The 20,103-nt window shown below is 40.1% G+C and overlaps 1 protein-coding gene across 1 annotated transcript in view; it reads left to right on the top strand.

Annotated features, from left to right (window-relative positions):
* Positions 1 to 1,024: 1,024 nt before the first annotated feature.
* LOC112051137 (putative U5 small nuclear ribonucleoprotein 200 kDa helicase) overlaps positions 1,025 to 20,103 on the top strand; it is a 58,427-nt gene continuing 39,348 nt past the window's right edge. Inside the window, exons 1-12 of the mRNA XM_052889671.1 lie at positions 1,025 to 1,211; positions 2,460 to 2,623; positions 4,425 to 4,623; positions 5,385 to 5,496; positions 7,401 to 7,528; positions 8,985 to 9,095; positions 10,657 to 10,773; positions 11,389 to 11,521; positions 12,475 to 12,605; positions 16,815 to 16,998; positions 18,224 to 18,357; positions 19,609 to 19,806. Of these exons, the coding sequence (XP_052745631.1) occupies positions 1,167 to 1,211; positions 2,460 to 2,623; positions 4,425 to 4,623; positions 5,385 to 5,496; positions 7,401 to 7,528; positions 8,985 to 9,095; positions 10,657 to 10,773; positions 11,389 to 11,521; positions 12,475 to 12,605; positions 16,815 to 16,998; positions 18,224 to 18,357; positions 19,609 to 19,806 (1,656 nt within the window). The 5' untranslated portion in view covers positions 1,025 to 1,166. The remainder of the gene's footprint in view (positions 1,212 to 2,459; positions 2,624 to 4,424; positions 4,624 to 5,384; positions 5,497 to 7,400; positions 7,529 to 8,984; positions 9,096 to 10,656; positions 10,774 to 11,388; positions 11,522 to 12,474; positions 12,606 to 16,814; positions 16,999 to 18,223; positions 18,358 to 19,608; positions 19,807 to 20,103) is intronic.

Genomic DNA, 20,103 nt, shown 5'->3' with positions numbered 1-20,103 from the left:
AGTGGCGTGCGCAGTTTGTTTGTTTACGTGTTAACTGTAAAAAATGCTGAGCACTTTTTGATAAACATTAACATAAATGCATTTACGAATATGATACTTAATTTACTTTTTCTATCAGGCAATGAAGGCTGAAACGATTTTGATATAATAGATGTGAAATTTAACCACGCAAATTATAAGGTAGAGAGCTTATGTGATATGAAATGATCACAAATATGTGTATATGTGTATATTAGTTAAATTAAGCAATTGCAAGTGTCTTTATAATTATTACCATATAAGTAATTCAAATATATCTGAAATACCATCAAAATACAAATACCTATAAATAAACATGTACGAATTACAGCATGACATAACGTAGTCAATAACAGCTGAGTTAGGGTGAATGACCGCAACTTCAAGGTCGCTGAAGTTTACTTGTTTAGTTAATACGGTTGTTTGCTTAAATATTATTACTTCATTAAATATCTATAAACAATCAATTACTTACTTATTGATTTTGTTTATAAATCTTTGATACAAAAAAAATACCTAAAATAGTCAAAACTATTAAAATTATTCAAACTGCCAAGCTCATAGGGACTTTATTTTATTTTAAAACTTTCTGCCAACATACTAAATATATTACAAATTAGAAAGAAAAAGATAGTTATATTTATCATACTTATTTATTTAAATTTCTTATAAGTTGATATAATTTATTATTTACTCGCCGATAGTCTTTAGTTTGCATGTGTTTTGTATAGCTATAGTTTTCAGTGTTGCCAAACGCCCATAATTTTGTGTTTTAAGGGAGTATTTTCCCTTTGCTACTAGCATTTGGGGCTACTTCTGCTTACTTTGTAGAATATTATTATATATACAAAAATGTTAATTATTTGAATTGAAACGAATTTGATAATATATAAATCCGATCATTTATATGTTATCAAAATAATTTAAATTGTAAATTAATTCTGTGGCTGTGGTCAAAAAAATATTTATATAATGTCAATGTCTTGTCAAAATAAATTCTTCAAAGATGGCGGTAGCGGCATAACCTAACTTAACAATATTGTTTTTACGCATTTTCGTTATCCCATTTTGTACAACTTTGTGAATTTTGTGTAGATAAGTGAGTGAGGATTGACTGTGAATTCGTGAACAATACATAAACCAGCAGCATGGCGGACGCGGCTGCTAGGCAGCTGCAATACGAATACAAAGCTGTAAGTTCGCTTCCAATTTTGTTATTGTGCAATATTTTTTAATATTTTTGATCATAGTCCAAAATTAAGTATTGAGAACTTAGGACTGAGGTTTCGGTATGATTTAGAGCTGTTCCTACAAACTACAACTGCTGTCATGTAATTTACTACTGCTTAGGACTCCTTTATTAAGGATGCCTTGTTTTCGAACTCGTGAAAGCCTGGCCCTGTTAATTCGCGTCTTCGAAGTCGTTTTGCGATTGTTGCTTTTAGAACTACTAGTTATCATGTTAGAAACCTCATAACTTGTATAGCCTAAAGCTAGATTAAAGGGCATATTAGGCTTCGTTTATAACAGGCATTCTGTTTATTTGTCATGTGTTTCACACCTTACGGCTCTTTTTATGCAATATAGACTCGACTACAATTAAGCCTGTTGGAAAGCATTAATGCTGTCTAAGTTGGAGCGTGTTTACCTAGAAGATGCCTATTCACTCTTGCTATTTATTAAAAAGTAAATTTCTGGAGAGTAAAGAAAGAGTGCCACCCATAAGCTTAGATGGCATTCTGATACACCTCTCCTACAGCATGGTCAGCAATGAACAACATTGCCAGCATAAGCTACTGTCAATGCTACACGTTGCTGTACAAATTGTCTCTCTGGCGGCGTTAATGAAAGAGACGTGTTTAATTATTATCATCAGTTTTGAGGATGTTAGAAAAATTATTATTTGTGGATAATCCAAGGCTTCTCTATCAAATAAAACATCAAAACAATTGAACGACAATGATTGGTGGATTTTCAAAATATATGATGGCATGTGACCACGGGAGGGGTCAAAAATCACAAAATTTATGTGTCGATGGATGGTCTGTATGCTTTGAAGGTGTTAAAATTATGTGTCAGAAAACACAAACGTGGGAAGGGCAAATATTTGCTTTACGAATTAGGAATGTGAATGCATATTGTTTCATACAAGTAGCCTGGACATCCACAATGTATGCCATATTTTGCTGTTCTGTGGTAGAATGGTGCTAGATAACATGTGCAAAATAGCAATCTAAAGTGTATTTCAGATAGCATGAGTATGGTGACAGTTGCCTTATGACGTTCATAATACATACTATTATCGTAAATCACGGCACACTTTCAAGAGTGAAATGAACCGTCACCGTACCCATGCTATCTGAAAAACACTAGTAGTAACTGTAGCAAGTTGTAGTAATCAAAGTAGAACGTACATTATAAAATGTTAATTTTGCTTCCAGAACTCAAATTTAGTACTCCAAGCCGACGTCAGGCTTATAGAGAGGCGCGGGCGAGATGAGGCAACGGGAGAGGTTCTCTCTCTGTCCGGCAAGCTGACTGGCACTCGCATGGGTGACCGTGCACAGAGGACCAAGCCTGACAAAGCTGAGGAGAGGAAGGCCAAGTGAGTTGATTCATATCTTTCTTAGAGACAGTACTTGTAAAGTTGATGAAAGTTAATCAAGAAATGTGGCACAGAAGAATTATACAGAATGAGCTTTTACAAGCAGAGTGGTGAGGCTGGTGAGACCCTTAAAAAATACAAATGTCGTGCATCTCCTTGATATCTGCATATACAGATTTTTTTCATAATTTGCATTTCAAGATTTGACACTAATTACAATTAATAAATATAAATAGTTAATATTTATATTTAATATTGATATCATAGTAGACCAATAATATCAATAATGGTTTTTTAGTTTTTGTGAACAGTTTTTAAAATATTCATAAACATAAGATGCCATTTTTCTTTAATAATATTGAAAATTACTTATGCGGCGTTTTGTGTCTTACTGACTCGAGAATGTATTACTTTTTGAATTTGTATTTGGAATGGCTGCATCACTGCCATGTTCTGTTTGCTCTATCTGCCTATTATTCTTTAATAAATAAAATAAATAAATATACTTAAACAATACACATCACTACCTAGCCCCAAAGTCAGCATACAGAGTAGCTTGTGTTATGGGTACTAAGATAGTTGATATTATAATATTCGTATACATTTATATACTACATATAAATACTTATATAATGTATATATACACACAGACACTGGAAAACACCCATGCTCAACACACAAATATTTTCCAGTTGTGGGAATTGAACCCACAATGGATGCAGAAAGCAGGGTCACTACCCACTGCACCACGCGGCCATCAAATAATCTGTATAAAGTTATAATAAACTTATTGGCCTTGTTCAACTTCTGTAACTTATCAAGTACTGTAAAATTAAAAAGCAAGTTTCTGGAGAGTAAAGAAAGAGTGCCACCCATAAGCTTAGATGGCATTCTGATACACCTCTCCCACAGCATGGTCAGCAACGAACAACATTGCCAGCATAAGCTACTGTCAATGCTACACGTTGCTGTACAAATTATTGTCTCTCTGGCCACAATTACTAACTGACACAAGTTTAATTACCATCAGTTTTGAATATATTTCAAAAATTTGTAAATAATCCAAAGTTCGTCTACAAATTAATGGTTAAAATAATCGGAGTACTTTGCCAGTGTTACATGGTAAGGAAGAAACATATTTAGAAGTTGATTAGTGTAAGCTAGGAATTAAGCATTGATTAATGTCCAACTTAATTTTGAATCTATAAATAGTAGATTTATGTTTGTTTATTTGTTAGCCACACTTCTGAAACAACACAAAATTAATATTGTTAGCTGATGTTTAGCCCTCATTCGCACGAAAGATTTCTTAACGGACGTTAAAAAAAACTGTCGTGCAAATGAGTGCTTACAGCTGAAAATTAAAAATTTTTTTTTTTTTATTCTTTACTAACTAGCCCTTGACTATGTGAAGTAGGTGATGTAGTCTTAGATGAAAGCGGGCTGATTTGTTAGGAGGAGCATGAAAATCCCCACCCCTTTCGGTTTCTACACGACATCGTACCGGAACACTAAATCGCTTGGCGGTACGTCTTTGACGTTAGGTTGGTAACTAGCCACGACCGAAGCCTCCCACCAGCCAAATTTTTTTTTTGTTTTTAAAAAGATAATTGCCATATCTTTTATAATATGACCAATATTCCCATTCCCCTCCCACCAGTCGGGAAAGATTGTGCTAGGAGTTGGTACGACAATAGGCCAACGGGGTGAGGATTGAACCACCACCCTTCGGTGATGAGTCCAACCGCTCTTACCGTTGAGCTATTGGGGCTTAAAATTACACCATACATTGTCGTTGCAGACGACAGAAGCGCGACGAGGCGTCATACGAGCTGTCCAAGTCAAAGTCTCGCGTGGCGTGGGCGGACGACACGCCCGCCGGCGTGCTGTACCGGCCGCGCGCGCAGCACACGCGCCACGCGTACGAGCTGCTGCTGGCCTTCATGCAGAGCGCGCTGGGCGACCAGCCGAGGGACATCCTGTGTGGCGCCTGCGACGAGGTGAGGGTCCCTATGAAGCAGCATTACAGGACTAGGGTCTTCAATAGAACTGCAGCAGCGTCACAAGTTTGTAGGCTTCGTAATGGAACCGAAGCTGCATCACAAGACCCACAAGCACCGCGCGTACGAGCTGCTGCTGGCTTTCATGCAGAGCGCGCTGGGCGACCAGCCGAGGGATATCCTGTGCGGGGCCTGTGACGAGGTGAGGGTCCCCATGTCCCTGCAGCATTACAGGACTAGGGTCTTTCATAGAACTGCAGCAGCGTCACAAGTTTGTAGGGTTCTTAATGGAACCGCAGGAGTAGTATTTGTGGAGTATGTATGTACGTATAATGTAACCTCTCGTCATACAATAGCTTCGGTGTCCAGGACATTGCCTGGGCGGGGGGGCCAAAGTAAGTAAAGGAAAATCACATAAGATCGTATCACTTCCATACAATCTTATGTGATTTTCCTTTGGAGCTGACTGTACTTTGGAAAGGAAAATCACATTAAATCGTATCGAAGTGATACAATCTTTGTGATTTTCCTTTGAAGCTGACTGTACTTTGGCCCCGCCGCCCAGTTAATGTCCTGGACACCGAAGCTATTGTATGATGAGAGGGTACGTACATACATACACCACAAACACTACACGCGCTTTCTCATCTTCCGCATCCGCAAAGGACCTCAGTAGTTAGAAGAAGATCGAAATCATGCGATACAGAAATCTTGTTTGTGTGAACATACATGTTAGTATAAAATATCATTTTAATTTCCAGGTATTGGTGGTACTCAAAAATGACAAATTAAAGGACCCGGAGAGAAAAAAAGAAATAGAAACTCTACTTGGACCCATTGCAGATGAAAGATTCGCACTTTTAGTTAATTTAGGTAAGTGTACCAAAGATATTATTTGAGAATTTAATGAGTTCGACATTATTTGAGAATTTAATGAGTTCGACATTATTTGAGAATTTAATGAGTTCGACATTATTTGAGAATTTAATGAGTTCGACATTATTTGAGAATTTAATGAGTTCGACATTATTTGAGAATTTAATGAGTTCGACATTATTTGAGAATTTAATGAGTTCGACATTATTTGAGAATTTAATGAGTTCGACATTATTTGAGAATTTAATGAGTTCGACATTATTTGAGAATTTAATGAGTTCGACATTATTTGAGAATTTAATGAGTTCGACATTATTTGAGAATTTAATGAGTTCGACATTATTTGAGAATTTAATGAGTTCGACATTATTTGAGAATTTAATGAGTTCGACATTATTTGAGAATTTAATGAGTTCGACATTATTTGAGAATTTAATGAGTTCGACATTATTTGAGAATTTAATGAGTTCGACATTATTTGAGAATTTAATGAGTTCGACATTATTTGAGAATTTAATGAGTTCGATATTATTTGAGAATTTAATGAGTTTTTTTATTCAACTAGGAGTTAGTACTGCAAAGTCTTCTAGTGCTTTTCCCGCCATTTGCGTGGCTCTATAAAACATATACATCATATTCGGTTTCTTCTATGTTACCCGGATGCACCAAGTTGATCAGAAATCAAACAACTCCCAGTTTTGAGCATTTGGTTCAAATTGTAAGATTTCTTATAACTCCTGCCATTTTTTGCGCATAATGTGGGTTGATTATAAAATACTCGTCGCTACTGAAACCCGTGAAAGCCGTGATAGCCCAGTAAAAGCCGTGATAGCCCAGTGGATATGACCTCTGCCTCCGATTCCGGAGGGTGTCGGTTCATATCCGGTCCGGGGCTTGCACCTCCAAGTTTTCAGTTGTGTGCATTTTAAGAAATTAAATATCACATGTTAAAACATCATGAGGAAACCTGCATACCAGAAAATTTTCTTAGTTCTCGGCGAGTATGAAGTCTGCAAACCGCATTGGGCCAGCGTGGTGGACTATTGACCTAACCCCTCTCATTCTTAGAGAAGACTCGAGCTCAGCAGTGGCTTACTGCTCGAGTCAGTCAAATATCAGTTGATAACGACGTGGTTTGATTATAAAATACTCGTCGCCACTGAGATGTGTACGAATACGAAACACGGCTTCGTGCATAACTGTTTCACGACACACACACATACATACTGTGTAGGTGCATACATCACATGTACACAATTTTGTAAAGAAGTATATCTTGGCAATACATGGATTCACAGCGTGGGTCCATCCTGTGAATGAAAACCTGCAGGCAGAGAGGAGATTTTGATGAAATAACTGACCTTCTTTTTGCTTAAACATCTTTTTGCTTAGTCCATATGTGAAAACACATGAAAATCCGTCCAATAGATCAAAAAATGTGTGTGACACAAACACATACAATTTCGACTCGATTTTCTATTAATAAATAGATATTATATATATATGTAAATTCATAATCTATCAATAGGTACCTACCCAACTTACATATACAAGCTGAGCTCACTTTGGGGCTAGGTGCCAGTGTGTGTATTTGTTATTGTCTTAATTTACTTAAATGATTTTGAAAATTCTTTTACCACTAGAAAAGTACGTTATTTTTAAGTGGTAATGAACGGTGCACATAGTTTGAAGAGTCGATGGAAGACCCCCCACCAGGTGGACTGCGAACATCAAGCGAGTCGCAGGGATTCGCTGGATGCAGGTGGCTCAGTATCGTGATGTTTGGAAGTCCCTACAAAAGGCCTATGTCCTGCAGTGGACGCCCATCGGCTGATATGATGATGAAGCAAACAGACTTGAAGCAACAGTATTTTATAACCAATTTGTTTGTAACTCGACAGGTAAGAAAATCACAGACTTCACAATTAGCACATCGACAGAGGGCAACACAGAGATAGACGAGACATACGGCATTAATGTGCAGTTCGAGGAGTCCTCCGAGGAGGACGATGAGGATGCTTATGGGGAGGTTAGTGCGACACTTTTTTGGCTGGTGGGAGGTTTCGGCCGTGGCTAGTTACCACCCTACCGACAAAGACGTACCGCCAAACGATATAGCGTTTCGATATTCTTTACAAGTCAGCGCTTGACTACAATCTCACCTGATGGTAAGTGATGATGCAATCTAAGATGCAAGCGGGCTAATTCGTTAGTATGAAAATCCAAACCCCTTTCGGTTTCTACACGACATCGTACCGGAACGCTAAATCGCCTGGCGGTACGTCTTTGCCTCAGGTTAGTTGTAAATTAAAGTTGAAAACTCAAAATTAATGATGATTTTTACGCGATAGTAACAGTATGAAAATATTGAAATCTCCCACTAGGCACCCTGATGTTCGAAAAGTGCTCGTAAACTAAGCTTAATTCAAGTAAATTAACATAGACTTATAAAAGCTGTGATAGCCCAGTGGATATGACCTCTGCTTCCGATTCCGGAGGGTGTGGGTTCGAATCCGGTCCGGGGCATGCACCTCCAACTTTTCAGTTGTGTGCATTTTAAGAAATTAAATATCACGTGTCTCAATCGGTGAAGGAAAACATCGTGAGGAAACCTGCATACGAGAGAATTATCTCAATTCTCTGCGTGTGTGAAGTCTGCCAATCCGCATTGGGCCAGCGTGGTGGACTATTGGCCTAATCCCTCTCATTCTGAGAGGAGACTCGAGCTCAGCAGTGAGCCGAATATGGGTTGATGACACACATAACATAGACTTTGACTTTGAATGAAGAGTAGTCCTTTCAATCGCTTTTATGTCGCTTTTGAGTGAAGTTTTAGCCGTGTTTCATAATAAATTAATATTTATTTTGTATTTTATTCACACTATTAAAAATTAAATAATAATTTAACATAAAAATGGAACCGACTTCAAAGACATATTTCAGTTATTTTGATTTTAACACAAAATTACTTTCAGTTTCATGAAAATCATGAAACTTAAACGAAATCAAAAGTGGTTAATAAAGTTATGAGGTAAAAACATTAAAAAAAGAAAGGAACATACCCGTTGAATTGTGAATAATACTCCTCCTTTTATGCATTCGGTTAAAAATGTTGCCAAGCTCTAGCGATTATTGTGCTGTTTAAGCTCGTATTCATCATTATCAACCCATATTCGGCTCATTGCTATGTTCGAGTCTCCTCTCAGAATGACAGGGGTTAGACCAATAGTCCACCACGCTGGCCCAATGCGGATTGGCAGACTTCACACACGCAGATAATTAAGATAATTCTCTGGTACGCAGGTTTCCTATACCATTTCAGACACGTGATATTTAATTTCTTAAAACGCACACAACTGAAAAGTTGGAGGTGCATGCCCTGGACTGGATTCGAACCCACATCCTCTAGAATCGGAGGCAGAGGTCATATCCACTGGGCTATCACGGCTTTAAGCTCGTATTGCTATCATAAAATTCATGTGCAGGTTCGCGAGGAGGACAAGGAGGAGGGCGATGCGTCGGACGCGGAGGGCGGCAAGGAGAGCTCGGGCGACGACAGCGACGCGGAGGGCAAGAGGAACGCCATACACGCCAACGTGAGCTCCTCTAACACTAAGTCCTTGTCCAGAAGGGGCGAATTCGTCGCGAATCGTATCGCGCGAATTCATACGCGCGTTGTCGAAGTACTAGACATCAATACATCGCGTCCACAAGCATCGCGCGAATTCAAAATACGCGCGTAAATCGCGTGCACTACGCCAGTATCTCGACGCGCGCTTGATTCGCGCGTATTGCGCGCGAGTCGTGATACTAGGGATGCCTTGTTGCGTCCAATTAACGCGCGAACTCTAGAGCGAACTCCATGTTTCGTACTGAATTCCTCCCCAAATGCTCGCGCGTAGGTACGCACCTTGTGGACGCAAAGGTCGCGCGTAATACGCGCGAGAGAATCGCGGCAAATTCACCCTTTCTGAACTGAGCCTAAGTGCGATGCCTCATTTATAGTCCGAGATCCGGCGTACGAAATATATACCCTTATCTGTTCTGAAAATATTCACATATATGATATGCCGGAAAACGGGTGCAACAGAAGCGGATTCAAAGGGCAAAACATTATTATTGAAAGAAAGTCTGTCAGATCCAATAATTACCATCAAGAATGTTGCCAATAAACACTTGTATGACCTTAAGTGAAGTCCCGGACTTGTGACAGTTGTATGTAGGGTTAAAGACGTCTTTTAAAACTAGTTAACATTCCCCTTCTCTATTCACTTCAATCATTCTCCAAAATAATCCATGAAGTATTATCCAACAAGACCTCAGACTAATTAGATAAAGACCTGCCTCGCAAGACATTATTTTTCTGTTAAAGTATATGATAAACGATCTTATGCGATTATAAACACTGTCTCTAAAGAATCGATGTTTCATAGTTTACAATCGTGTCCGTCGGTTAAAAACCTCCGTAAAAATACCTTTTTGTGTAGTTATATGGTGTAAAAAACGAACAAAAACTGCTAGTTTAGTATAAGATATGTATGAAATCTAAGCTCGTTTTCCTTAGAAAATGGCAGAAAATTTTGTTCGTGAATTTGGGTGCGATACTAGTCCTTATGTATTTAGTCTGAGAACAAGACGTATGCATCGAACGTCACAACAATACTCATACTCAGTGATATCAAAAATATTGTTAGATGTGTTGCAAGCGCATGAAAAATGAGCCGCTCAAAAGAGGAAATTTATACACAGCTCAATGTTAGGTGTGGTCAACAACGAACGTTATTTAAACAAAATAATACATAAAAATCGTCTACAATGTCGAGTTGTGTGTTCAGGAAGTGTAAAGACTATATATACATGAATATATAATGGAATTAAAGACAAAATTGTGCATGTGTGCGCTCAGTTTTGTAGCCTATTAATCGAATCGGAGATGTAACCGATCTATAGTATAAAATTATCATTGACTATACTATTAATTCGCTACATGTGTGAAATCTGCCAATCCGGATTGGGCCATCGTGGTGGAGTAAGGCCTAACCCCTCTCATTCAGAGAGGAGACTGAATGAGGAGGTAGAATATGGGTTGAAATGATGATGATGGATATCCTTCATAATACATACGCTAGCAGGTTTCCCATATGTTCCCCATTGCAGCTGTCCGAGGAGCAGTCGCAGAAGCGGCGCGACACGGTGCTGCACCCCATGGACATCGACGCGTACTGGCTGCAGCGACGACTGTCCAGGCACTTCCCCGACGCCATGGTGTCGCAGGTATGACTTGTGGGGAAATCCACTTTTTGGAGTTTTAATCTAGTGTGGTGTGCAACAATTTTTTTTTTTTTTTATTCTGTACAAGTTAGCCCTTGACTACAATCTCCCCTCAAAGTGATGATACAGTCTAAGATGAAAACGGGCTAATTTGTTAGGAGGAGGATGAAAATCCACACTCCTTTCGGTCTCTACACGACATCGTACCGGAACGATAAATCGCTTGGCGGTACGTCTTTGTCGGTAGGGTAACTAGCCACGGCCGAAGCCTCCCACCAGCCAGACCTGGACAAATTAAGAAAACCTCAATCAGCCCAGCCGGGGATCGAACCCAAGACTTCCGTCTTGTAAGTCCACTGCGCATACCACTGCGCCACAGAGGCCGTTATTTCTGACATTATTGTTATTACAATCACACCTTCTTTTAACACAATTATAAAAAAACAAACAAATTGAAATAGCTTCATCCGTTTGGTAGCTAAGGCCACAGACAGACAGATACGTCAGACTTATAACACCCCTCTTACTCGGGGGTAAATAAGACATACACATCAAATTAAGAACCTCCGTTTTTTAAAGTCGGTTAAAAAACTAAATTGTCTCTGTGAATACTCGCAGGCGAAGTCGTCCGAGGTGCTGCGCGCGCTGTCGGACGCGGCGGACGAGCGCGACCTGGAGAACAGGCTGGTGCTGCTGCTCGGCTACGACTGCTTCGACCTCGTCAAGGTGCTGAACAAGTACAGATACACCAGTGAGTCATTTTTTTTTAAATTATAACTTCCTGTGGGTATAACTGTTTGGTAACGTAACGCGTAACCTTTCTACAAGTTAGTCCTTATTAATTGATTATGAAACACGGCTAAAACTCACGTGATATTAGGTCGGAGTATGCCCGACTAGTTTCGAACCCAGACGTGGCCGTTAGTCATGAGCTGGTTCTTGCATCGCGGCACGATCCAAACTGCCACGCATTGAGCGCGCGGAGAGGGGTTGAGTGGTGGGGAGTGAAGGTTCCGTTACACTCTCCGACGGTTCATTAATGTCATCTTCATTAGACTCGTCTTCTTGTAAGCAAACCGAACTAATGCTATCTTGTTCCACGTTTGTTGTATGTGACAATGAAAGAAATAGCGGTTTCCACGCTGTGGGCAGCAACCATCCATGATCCCGATTAAAATTCCGGTGACGACTAATTTCTATCGCTTCACGTATCTTACGAGGTTCTAGAAACTTTTCCCTTGACAATACAGAAGCCTTATCAAAACGGATATAATGAGTCGTACCCGAAGCTAGAACATGCTTGGCTATTGCTGAACCGTCCGTGACCACAACACTCACGATAGTTTAAATTGTAAAATAAAGTTAGTCCTTAACTACAATCTGGTGAGTCAATAAGAGGGAATTTGATGACTTGAGTTCAGTTGTTTGTTAGGCAGCGTAGACACCGTCACGCTGCCAGTCGCGTTAGTGATTCTGTGCAATAACGTTTTGTGTTGTAATTATTTAGTGCGGGCATGGAGAACATGTCAGGCAGGGAAGGTGAGTGAATAGGCACCTTCTAGGCAAGCGTGTTCCATCTTAGACTGTATCTACACTTACCATCAGGTTAGATCATGGTCAAACGCGAGCCTATTTGCATTAAAAAAAAAAAAAAGTGTCGATGCAATCTGTGTGATGTTCATACTTAACAAATAACAATTTCAGTCCTGTACTGCACGCGCCTGGCGTCGTCCCAGTCGGAGAGCGAGCGCGCCTCCATCAGAGACGAGATGTCCAAGCAGCCGCATCTGCAGAAGATCCTCGCACAGCTCGACACCGGCAAGGGAGATGACGAGGTACCTACTGTCATCATCATCATCATCATCATCATCATCATCATCATCATCATCATCATCATCATCATCATCATCATCATCATCATCATCATCATCATCATCATCATCATCATCATCATCATCATCATCATCATCATCATCATCATCATCATCATCATCATCATCATCATCATCATCATCATCATCATCATCATCATCATCATCATCATCATCATCATCATCATCATCATCATCATCATCATCATCATCATCATCATCATCATCATCATCATCATCATCATCATCATCATCATCATCATCATCATCATCATCATCATCATCATCATCATCATCATCATCATCATCATCATCATCATCATCATCATCATCATCATCATCATCATCATCATCATCATCATCATCATCATCATCATCATCATCATCATCATCATCATCATCATCATCATCATCATCATCATCATCATCATCATCATCATCATCATCATCATCATCATCATCATCATCATCATCATCATCATCATCATCATCATCATCATCATCAATCATCATCATCATCATCATCATCATCATCATCATCATCATCATCATCATCATCATCATCATCATCATCATCATCATCATCATCATCCCATCATCATCATCATCATCATCATCATCATCATCATCATCATCTTCATCATCATCATCATCAATCATCATCATCATCATCATCATCATCATCATCATCATCATCATCATCTCATCATCATCATCATCATCATCATCATCATCATCATCCATCATCATCATCATCATCATCATCATCATCATCATCATCATCATCATCATCATCACATCATCATCATCATCATCATCATCATCATCATCATCATCATCATCATCATCATCATCATCATCATCATCATCATCATCATCATCATCATCATCATCATCATCATCATCATCATCATCATCATCATCATCATCATCATCATCATCATCATCATCATCATCATCATCATCATCATCATCATTCATCATCATCATCATCATCATCATCATCATCATCATCATCATCATCATCATCATCATCATCATCATCATCATCATCATCATCATCATCATCATCTCATCATCATCATCATCATCATCATCATCCACATCACCACCACACATCACCACCATCACCACCATCACCATCATCATCATCATCATCATCATCATCATCATCATCATCATCATCATCATCATCACCATCACCACCATCACTATAATCATCATCACCACCATCACCATCACCATCACCATCACCATCACCATCACCATCACCATCACCATCACCATCACCATCACCATCACCATCACCATCACCATCACCACCATCACCATCACCATCACCATCATGACATAAATAACTACAGGCCTATAACTTTGGTACCTATTTTAGCAAAAATATTTGAAAAAGTAATGTTTAAGCGACTAAAAAACTTTTTTGACGCCAATAATTTATTAATTCAAGAACAATTCGGATTTCGTAATAATAGTTCCACTACTGAGGCTTGTTTTTATCTAAATAAAATTATTAATGATAGCCTCAATGACAAAGTACCTATTACTGCTATTTTTCTAGACATGACCAAGGCGTTTGACTTCGTTAATCACAATATCTTATTAAATAAATTAGAAAGATATGGTATAAGGGGAACAGCTCATCAATGGGTAAAATCATATCTAAATGGTAGGACTGTATGTACACAAATTAGCAAACTAGAAAATAATATTAAGATGATTTATAATTCAACATACAAATATAATAAAAAGGGAGTACCGCAGGGCAGCATTCTAGGACCATTTCTTTTCTTGGCCTACATAAACGATATCACGGCGGCAACAAGTCACCCGTGCGTATTGTTTGCAGATGATACAACCATATTAGTGAGATGTCATAATGTTAATAGGTATGAACAAGAAATAAACGACGTATTACAAAATATAATAACTTGGCTAAATGAAAATAACTTGCAGGTTAATATAAATAAAACGAAAATTATGCAATTTAATTATTATAATTCAAAAACAGTGCCAGTTGATGTTAAATATAATGATATTAAAATAGGAGAAGATGACACAATGAAATTTTTAGGATTAGTTTATGACAAAACAATGAATTGGAAATCTCATATTGACTACATTTGCACAAAATTGGCCAAATTTGTTTATGCGCTCAGACGTCTTACGCAGACTATTTCCATCGATGCAGCTTTAAGTGCATATCACGGACATGTATCGTCTGTGCTGTCATACGGTTTAATACTCTGGGGTAACTCTGTAGACTTTATTAGAGCATTCCGACTTCAAAAAAAATGCATTCGAGCTATGTGTAAAGCAGGGCCATTAGATAGCTATAAACCTCTTTTTAAGCAATTGAACATTCTTCCACTGCCTTGTATGTACATACGAGATGTTTGTATTTTTGTTAAGCGCCATCCAAAATATTTTCAGCGAAGAGGTGAAGGCACTGTCAATAAGTCGGTCAGACACGGTAACAAGTTGGTGCTATCAAAAGTATGTACTGGTAGTTATATGAAAAGTGCATACTGTATGGCTGTAAAAATATTTAATAAATTACCAGATGACATTCAAAAATTAAGCTTGCCCCATTTTAAAATAAAATTAAATAAATGGCTTATTGATAAGGGCTACTACGACATTAAGGAATATTTGACTTAATTTTTTATGACATACTCGTACTTACTTTTAATTCCAATTATTGTATTATATTGTAATTGTAACTTTTTCTTTTCTTTTTTTTTTCATTTAATTTGGGGACTATTTGTGTTATTTTTATTTTATAATTTTATTTAATTTAATTAAGTTATTGTGACTGATTGTATTTATATTTTTCTTAATTTTATTTCACTGTTTGTATTTTTTTTTCTTTTTCACCATGTATTTGCACACTATTAATTTGGTTGAATACTGTAAGGAACGGTAATTCTTGCAAATAAACGATATTATTATTATTATTATTATTATCACCATCACCATCACCATCACCATCACCATCACCATCACCATCACCATCACCATCACCATCACCATCACCATCACCACCACCACCACCACCACCACCACCACCACCACCACCACCACCACCACCACCACCACCACCACCACTGTCAATGTCAGATACTTTGTACTCGGTCAGCGGACCTATCTAAACAGTATCTCTGCGTTGCCTAATCATAATAAGTAGGAAAAAATAGTCTGAGACGAATATAACGTCAGGTGGCGCGATTTATTTTCGTAATTAGTGGGGAGTTAGAGAGGGGTGCCGATCGGTTGGCGGGAACGACTTGCGATTTAAGGCGCTCGTTATACGGTCGGCTTCAGTGTGCTCGTGGCGTTCGAGTCGTCCACATCACTTGTTGTGTAATTCTTTATGTTACTTGGGATAGGCGGGGAGAGTGACTTGAGCGGAAAAGGGGAGTGTTTGTTAACTGTCAAAGGATCCTTTAACCCTACACACAACTTTCACATGTGCGTGACTTCACTCAAGTTCATTCTCTTCCATTGTAAGGTCTTCTTTTGGTTACAGTTTGATTTGTTAATTAAGTTGTCCTGACTAATGTTGTGAATCATGACCTTTGTTCGTTGGTTTTCTTATTTTTGTAAACCACTTCTGAGTCTGCTAAACTCTAATGAAATGTGTATCTTAATACATCACCAAATGGTTTTAATACAGATCTTTACACTAAAACAAAACGCAATTCAATATCACGCAACTATACACATACTATACCTGTCTCATAATTTAAAAAATCATGACCAACACACTACATTCTACTATAACATTTAAGCATAGGACTAACAAACTCAATCTCAGGAATAAATATAAAATCAATATTTGGCGACCACGGACAAAAACCTATGGAAATAAAAACATATTGTGTGAGGGTGCTCAGTTATATAACAATCTGCCAAACTCCATGAAGGAGTTAAACAACATAAAAGCATTCAAGAAATCGATTAAATCCTACATCCTCACAAACTTGGACAAAATATTGAAAAAACAATGTAATTAAAATTTTGTTACAATAATGCATGCTGTCTGCAAAAATGACGATATGTTAACTCTAAGTTAAGTGAACAGTACGTTCTTTTTTGGAGAAATAAATATCTTTAGACCGATGTAACCCCTCGCCTTAAGAAGATGATGCTGGTCCCCAGATGACGGAGCAGTCGGAGCAGCCGCGCAAGCGCGCGAGGGGCGGGCAGGAGGCGGCGGGCGGCGCGGTGGGCGGCGCGCGCAAGCTGCTGCAGCTCGAGGAGCTGGTGTTCGCGGCCGTCGCGCACTTCATGGCCAACAAGCGCTGCCAGCTGCCGCCCGGCAGCTTCCGCAAGCAGCGCAAAGGTACACTGTAGCAAGCTGCTGCAGCTCGAGGAGCTGGTGTTCGCGGCCGGCGCGCACTTCATGGCCAACAAGCGCTGCCAGCTGCCGCCCGGCAGCTTCCGCAAGCAGCGCAAAGGTACACTGTAGCAAGCTGCTGCAGCTCGAGGAGCTGGTGTTCGCGGCCGGCGCGCACTTCATGGCCAACAAGCGCTGCCAGCTGCCGCCCGGCAGCTTCCGCAAGCAGCGCAAAGGTACACTGTAGCAAGCTGCTGCAGCTCGAGGAGCTGGTGTTCGCGGCCGGCGCGCACTTCATGGCCAACAAGCGCTGCCAGCTGCCGCCCGGCAGCTTCCGCAAGCAGCGCAAAGGTACACTGTAGCAAGCTGCTGCAGCTCGAGGAGCTGGTGTTCGCGGCCGGCGCGCACTTCATGGCCAACAAGCGCTGCCAGCTGCCGCCCGGCAGCTTCCGCAAGCAGCGCAAAGGTACACTGTAGCAAGCTTCGACCTTGAAAAGCTTTCGCTTAACTCAGAGATTCTCAAACTTTTTTTTCTCATAGACCACTTCCTGGTTCCGGTGGACCCCTGCTAAATTTATATCCTATCACCTGTGGAAATTTTCGTTGCCGCAACTACTATAACAAAAAGTAAAATTGTCCAGGGTAAAAGTTATTTCAGCCAAAAATTTAGAATAGCTACTCTCAGCACAAAGAAGCAATCAATTCACAAATTATTTTATTTAGGAAACTCCCCATTCGGTAAGAAACCAGATAAATTTTCGCGCTTACGAATTGTGAACCCCCATTTTCATGTTGTTAACGTAGACAACCGCCGAGTCTTCCGCCGTAGATCCCTGGGGGTTCACCTGGACCACTTTGGGAATCGATGGCTTAACTGCTGCTTTTAGGGTCTTTTGGGGTATGGGGGCCATTTGAGGTCGAGGCCCTTTTGGGGTCAGGGGTGTTTTGGGGTTGGGGTGCCTTTTGGGGTCAGGGGGGCCTCTTGGGGTCGAGGGGCCTTTTGAGGACCCTGGAGCTCACCAGTCTTCAGGTCACGACTATAGCAAAAACATTACCCTCCTTTTTACGCAGTGGAGTAAAAAGTGTCGTTACAATTTTTGGTCTTAATTTTTTCTAATTCTAGCTCTATTCTATATCCATATTCTGGTTCTAGCCTCCTTTCGCAACGCGCCTTAAGGAACTTCGTTCCAAAAGCATACATCTCATCTACATATCTTGCAATACCCCTCAGGTTACGAAGAGGTCCACGTGCCCGCGCTGAAACCCAAACCCTTCGAGGAGGACGAGACCCTGGTGGCCATAGAGAAGCTCCCCAAGTACGTGCAGCCAGCGTTCGACGGCTTCAAGACACTCAATAGAATACAGGTTAGATATCGTCTTTTGCTGTTGATTACAAAGCAAAACCCTCCGTGTACCTACTTTTTCGAAATAAACATTAATTATCATTGATCCAAAACCTACAAATTCATACATTTGTTTTGGCTGGTGGGAGGCTTTGGCCTTGGCTAGTTACCGTTACCGGCAAAGACGTACCGCCAAGCGATTTAGCGTTCCGGTACGATGCCGTGTAGAAACCGAAAGAAGTGTGGATTTTCATCCTCCCTTTAACAAGTTAGCCCGCTTCCATCTTACCATCAAATGAGATTGTAGTCAAGGACTAACTTGTAAAGAAAAAAAAAAAAAAAAATTTTAATGATAAAAAAGCTTCGATCAGCCAATGTCATTGGATCAGCTTCAATCTTGACATGTTAAAGTAATTTGTAATCATTTAATAAGAGCAACAGTTGAATTTTTTCCCGGCACTTCTCATCACTTTCCTAACCGCTGGTAGTTTTTAAAAATAATAATCAAACTTGTTTGAAGTGATTGTAAACTCATCATCATTATCACAGCTGATGCGCGTTCACCTCTGGACAAATACATCTCTTGCATAGACATCCAAACACGTGGTCTAACTTGGCAACAGCAACTCGCTTGATGTCTTCAGTCCACCTAGTGATGGGGTTGACCAACACTGGGCTCACCGGTGCGAGACCGCCATTCCAACACTTTGGGACCCCAATGTCTATCGGCTCTTCGAAAGATGTGGCCTGCCAATTACCACTTCAGCTTTGCGACTCGATGTGCTGTGTCAGTGACTTTGGTTCTTCTGCGGATCTCCTCATTTCTGATTTGATCAAGCAGAGAAACTCCATACTTAACGTCATCAACTCATATTCGGCTCACTGCTGAGCTCGAGTCTCCTTTTAGAATGAGAGGGGTTAGGCCAATAGTCCACCACGCTGGCCCAATGCGGATTGGCAGTCTGCCAATCCGCAGAGAATTGAAATAATTCTCTCGTATGCAGGTTTCCTCACGATGTTTTCCTTCACCGATTGAGACACGTGATATTTAATTTCTTAAAATGCACACAACTGAAAAGTTGGAGGTGCATGCCCCGGACCGGATTCGAACCCACACCCTCCGGAATCGGAAGCAGAGGTCATATCCACTGGGCTATCACAGCTCATCCACTGGGCTATCACAGCTCACCATACTTAAAATAAATTAAATTTGTATTTAAACTTTGTCCCGTCGCAGAGATATTTATTCACAAAAAATGTAAACAACTTACAGAGTCGCATATCAAAAGCAGCATTGGAAACAGATGAGAACCTGCTAGTGTGCGCGCCCACCGGCGCCGGCAAGACCAACGTGGCGCTGCTGTGCGTCCTGCGCGAGGTGGGCAAGCACGTCAACGACGACGGCACCGTCAACGTCAGCGACTTCAAGATGATCTACGTCGCGCCCATGAGGTCGCTCGTGCAGGAGATGGTGGGTACACACACATGCACGCCATCCATTTACGGCATTTATACTAGTCCAAGATTTTTGCAGTTACTCGAGCGCGTCAGATAAACATAAGGCACTATACCTTGCACGTTGTTGACTTTACCAAGAATGAGCCCTTAATATTGGTGGGTACGTTTAGGACAACCAAAAAAAAACCATTTCGAAAATCTGATGACTTGAGCGTAACGTATTGGTAGTAGGGTTTCAAGTTACAAAATAAAACCCTTGTATTTTAGTTCTCGAATTACAACGCGATTAATTTTTTACATATTTTGAAGG

Source organism: Bicyclus anynana, chromosome 26 (assembly GCF_947172395.1).
Source record: "Bicyclus anynana chromosome 26, ilBicAnyn1.1, whole genome shotgun sequence".
NCBI classification, from domain to species: domain Eukaryota; kingdom Metazoa; phylum Arthropoda; class Insecta; order Lepidoptera; family Nymphalidae; genus Bicyclus; species Bicyclus anynana.
This window is presented reverse-complemented; position numbering and strand designations above follow the sequence as displayed.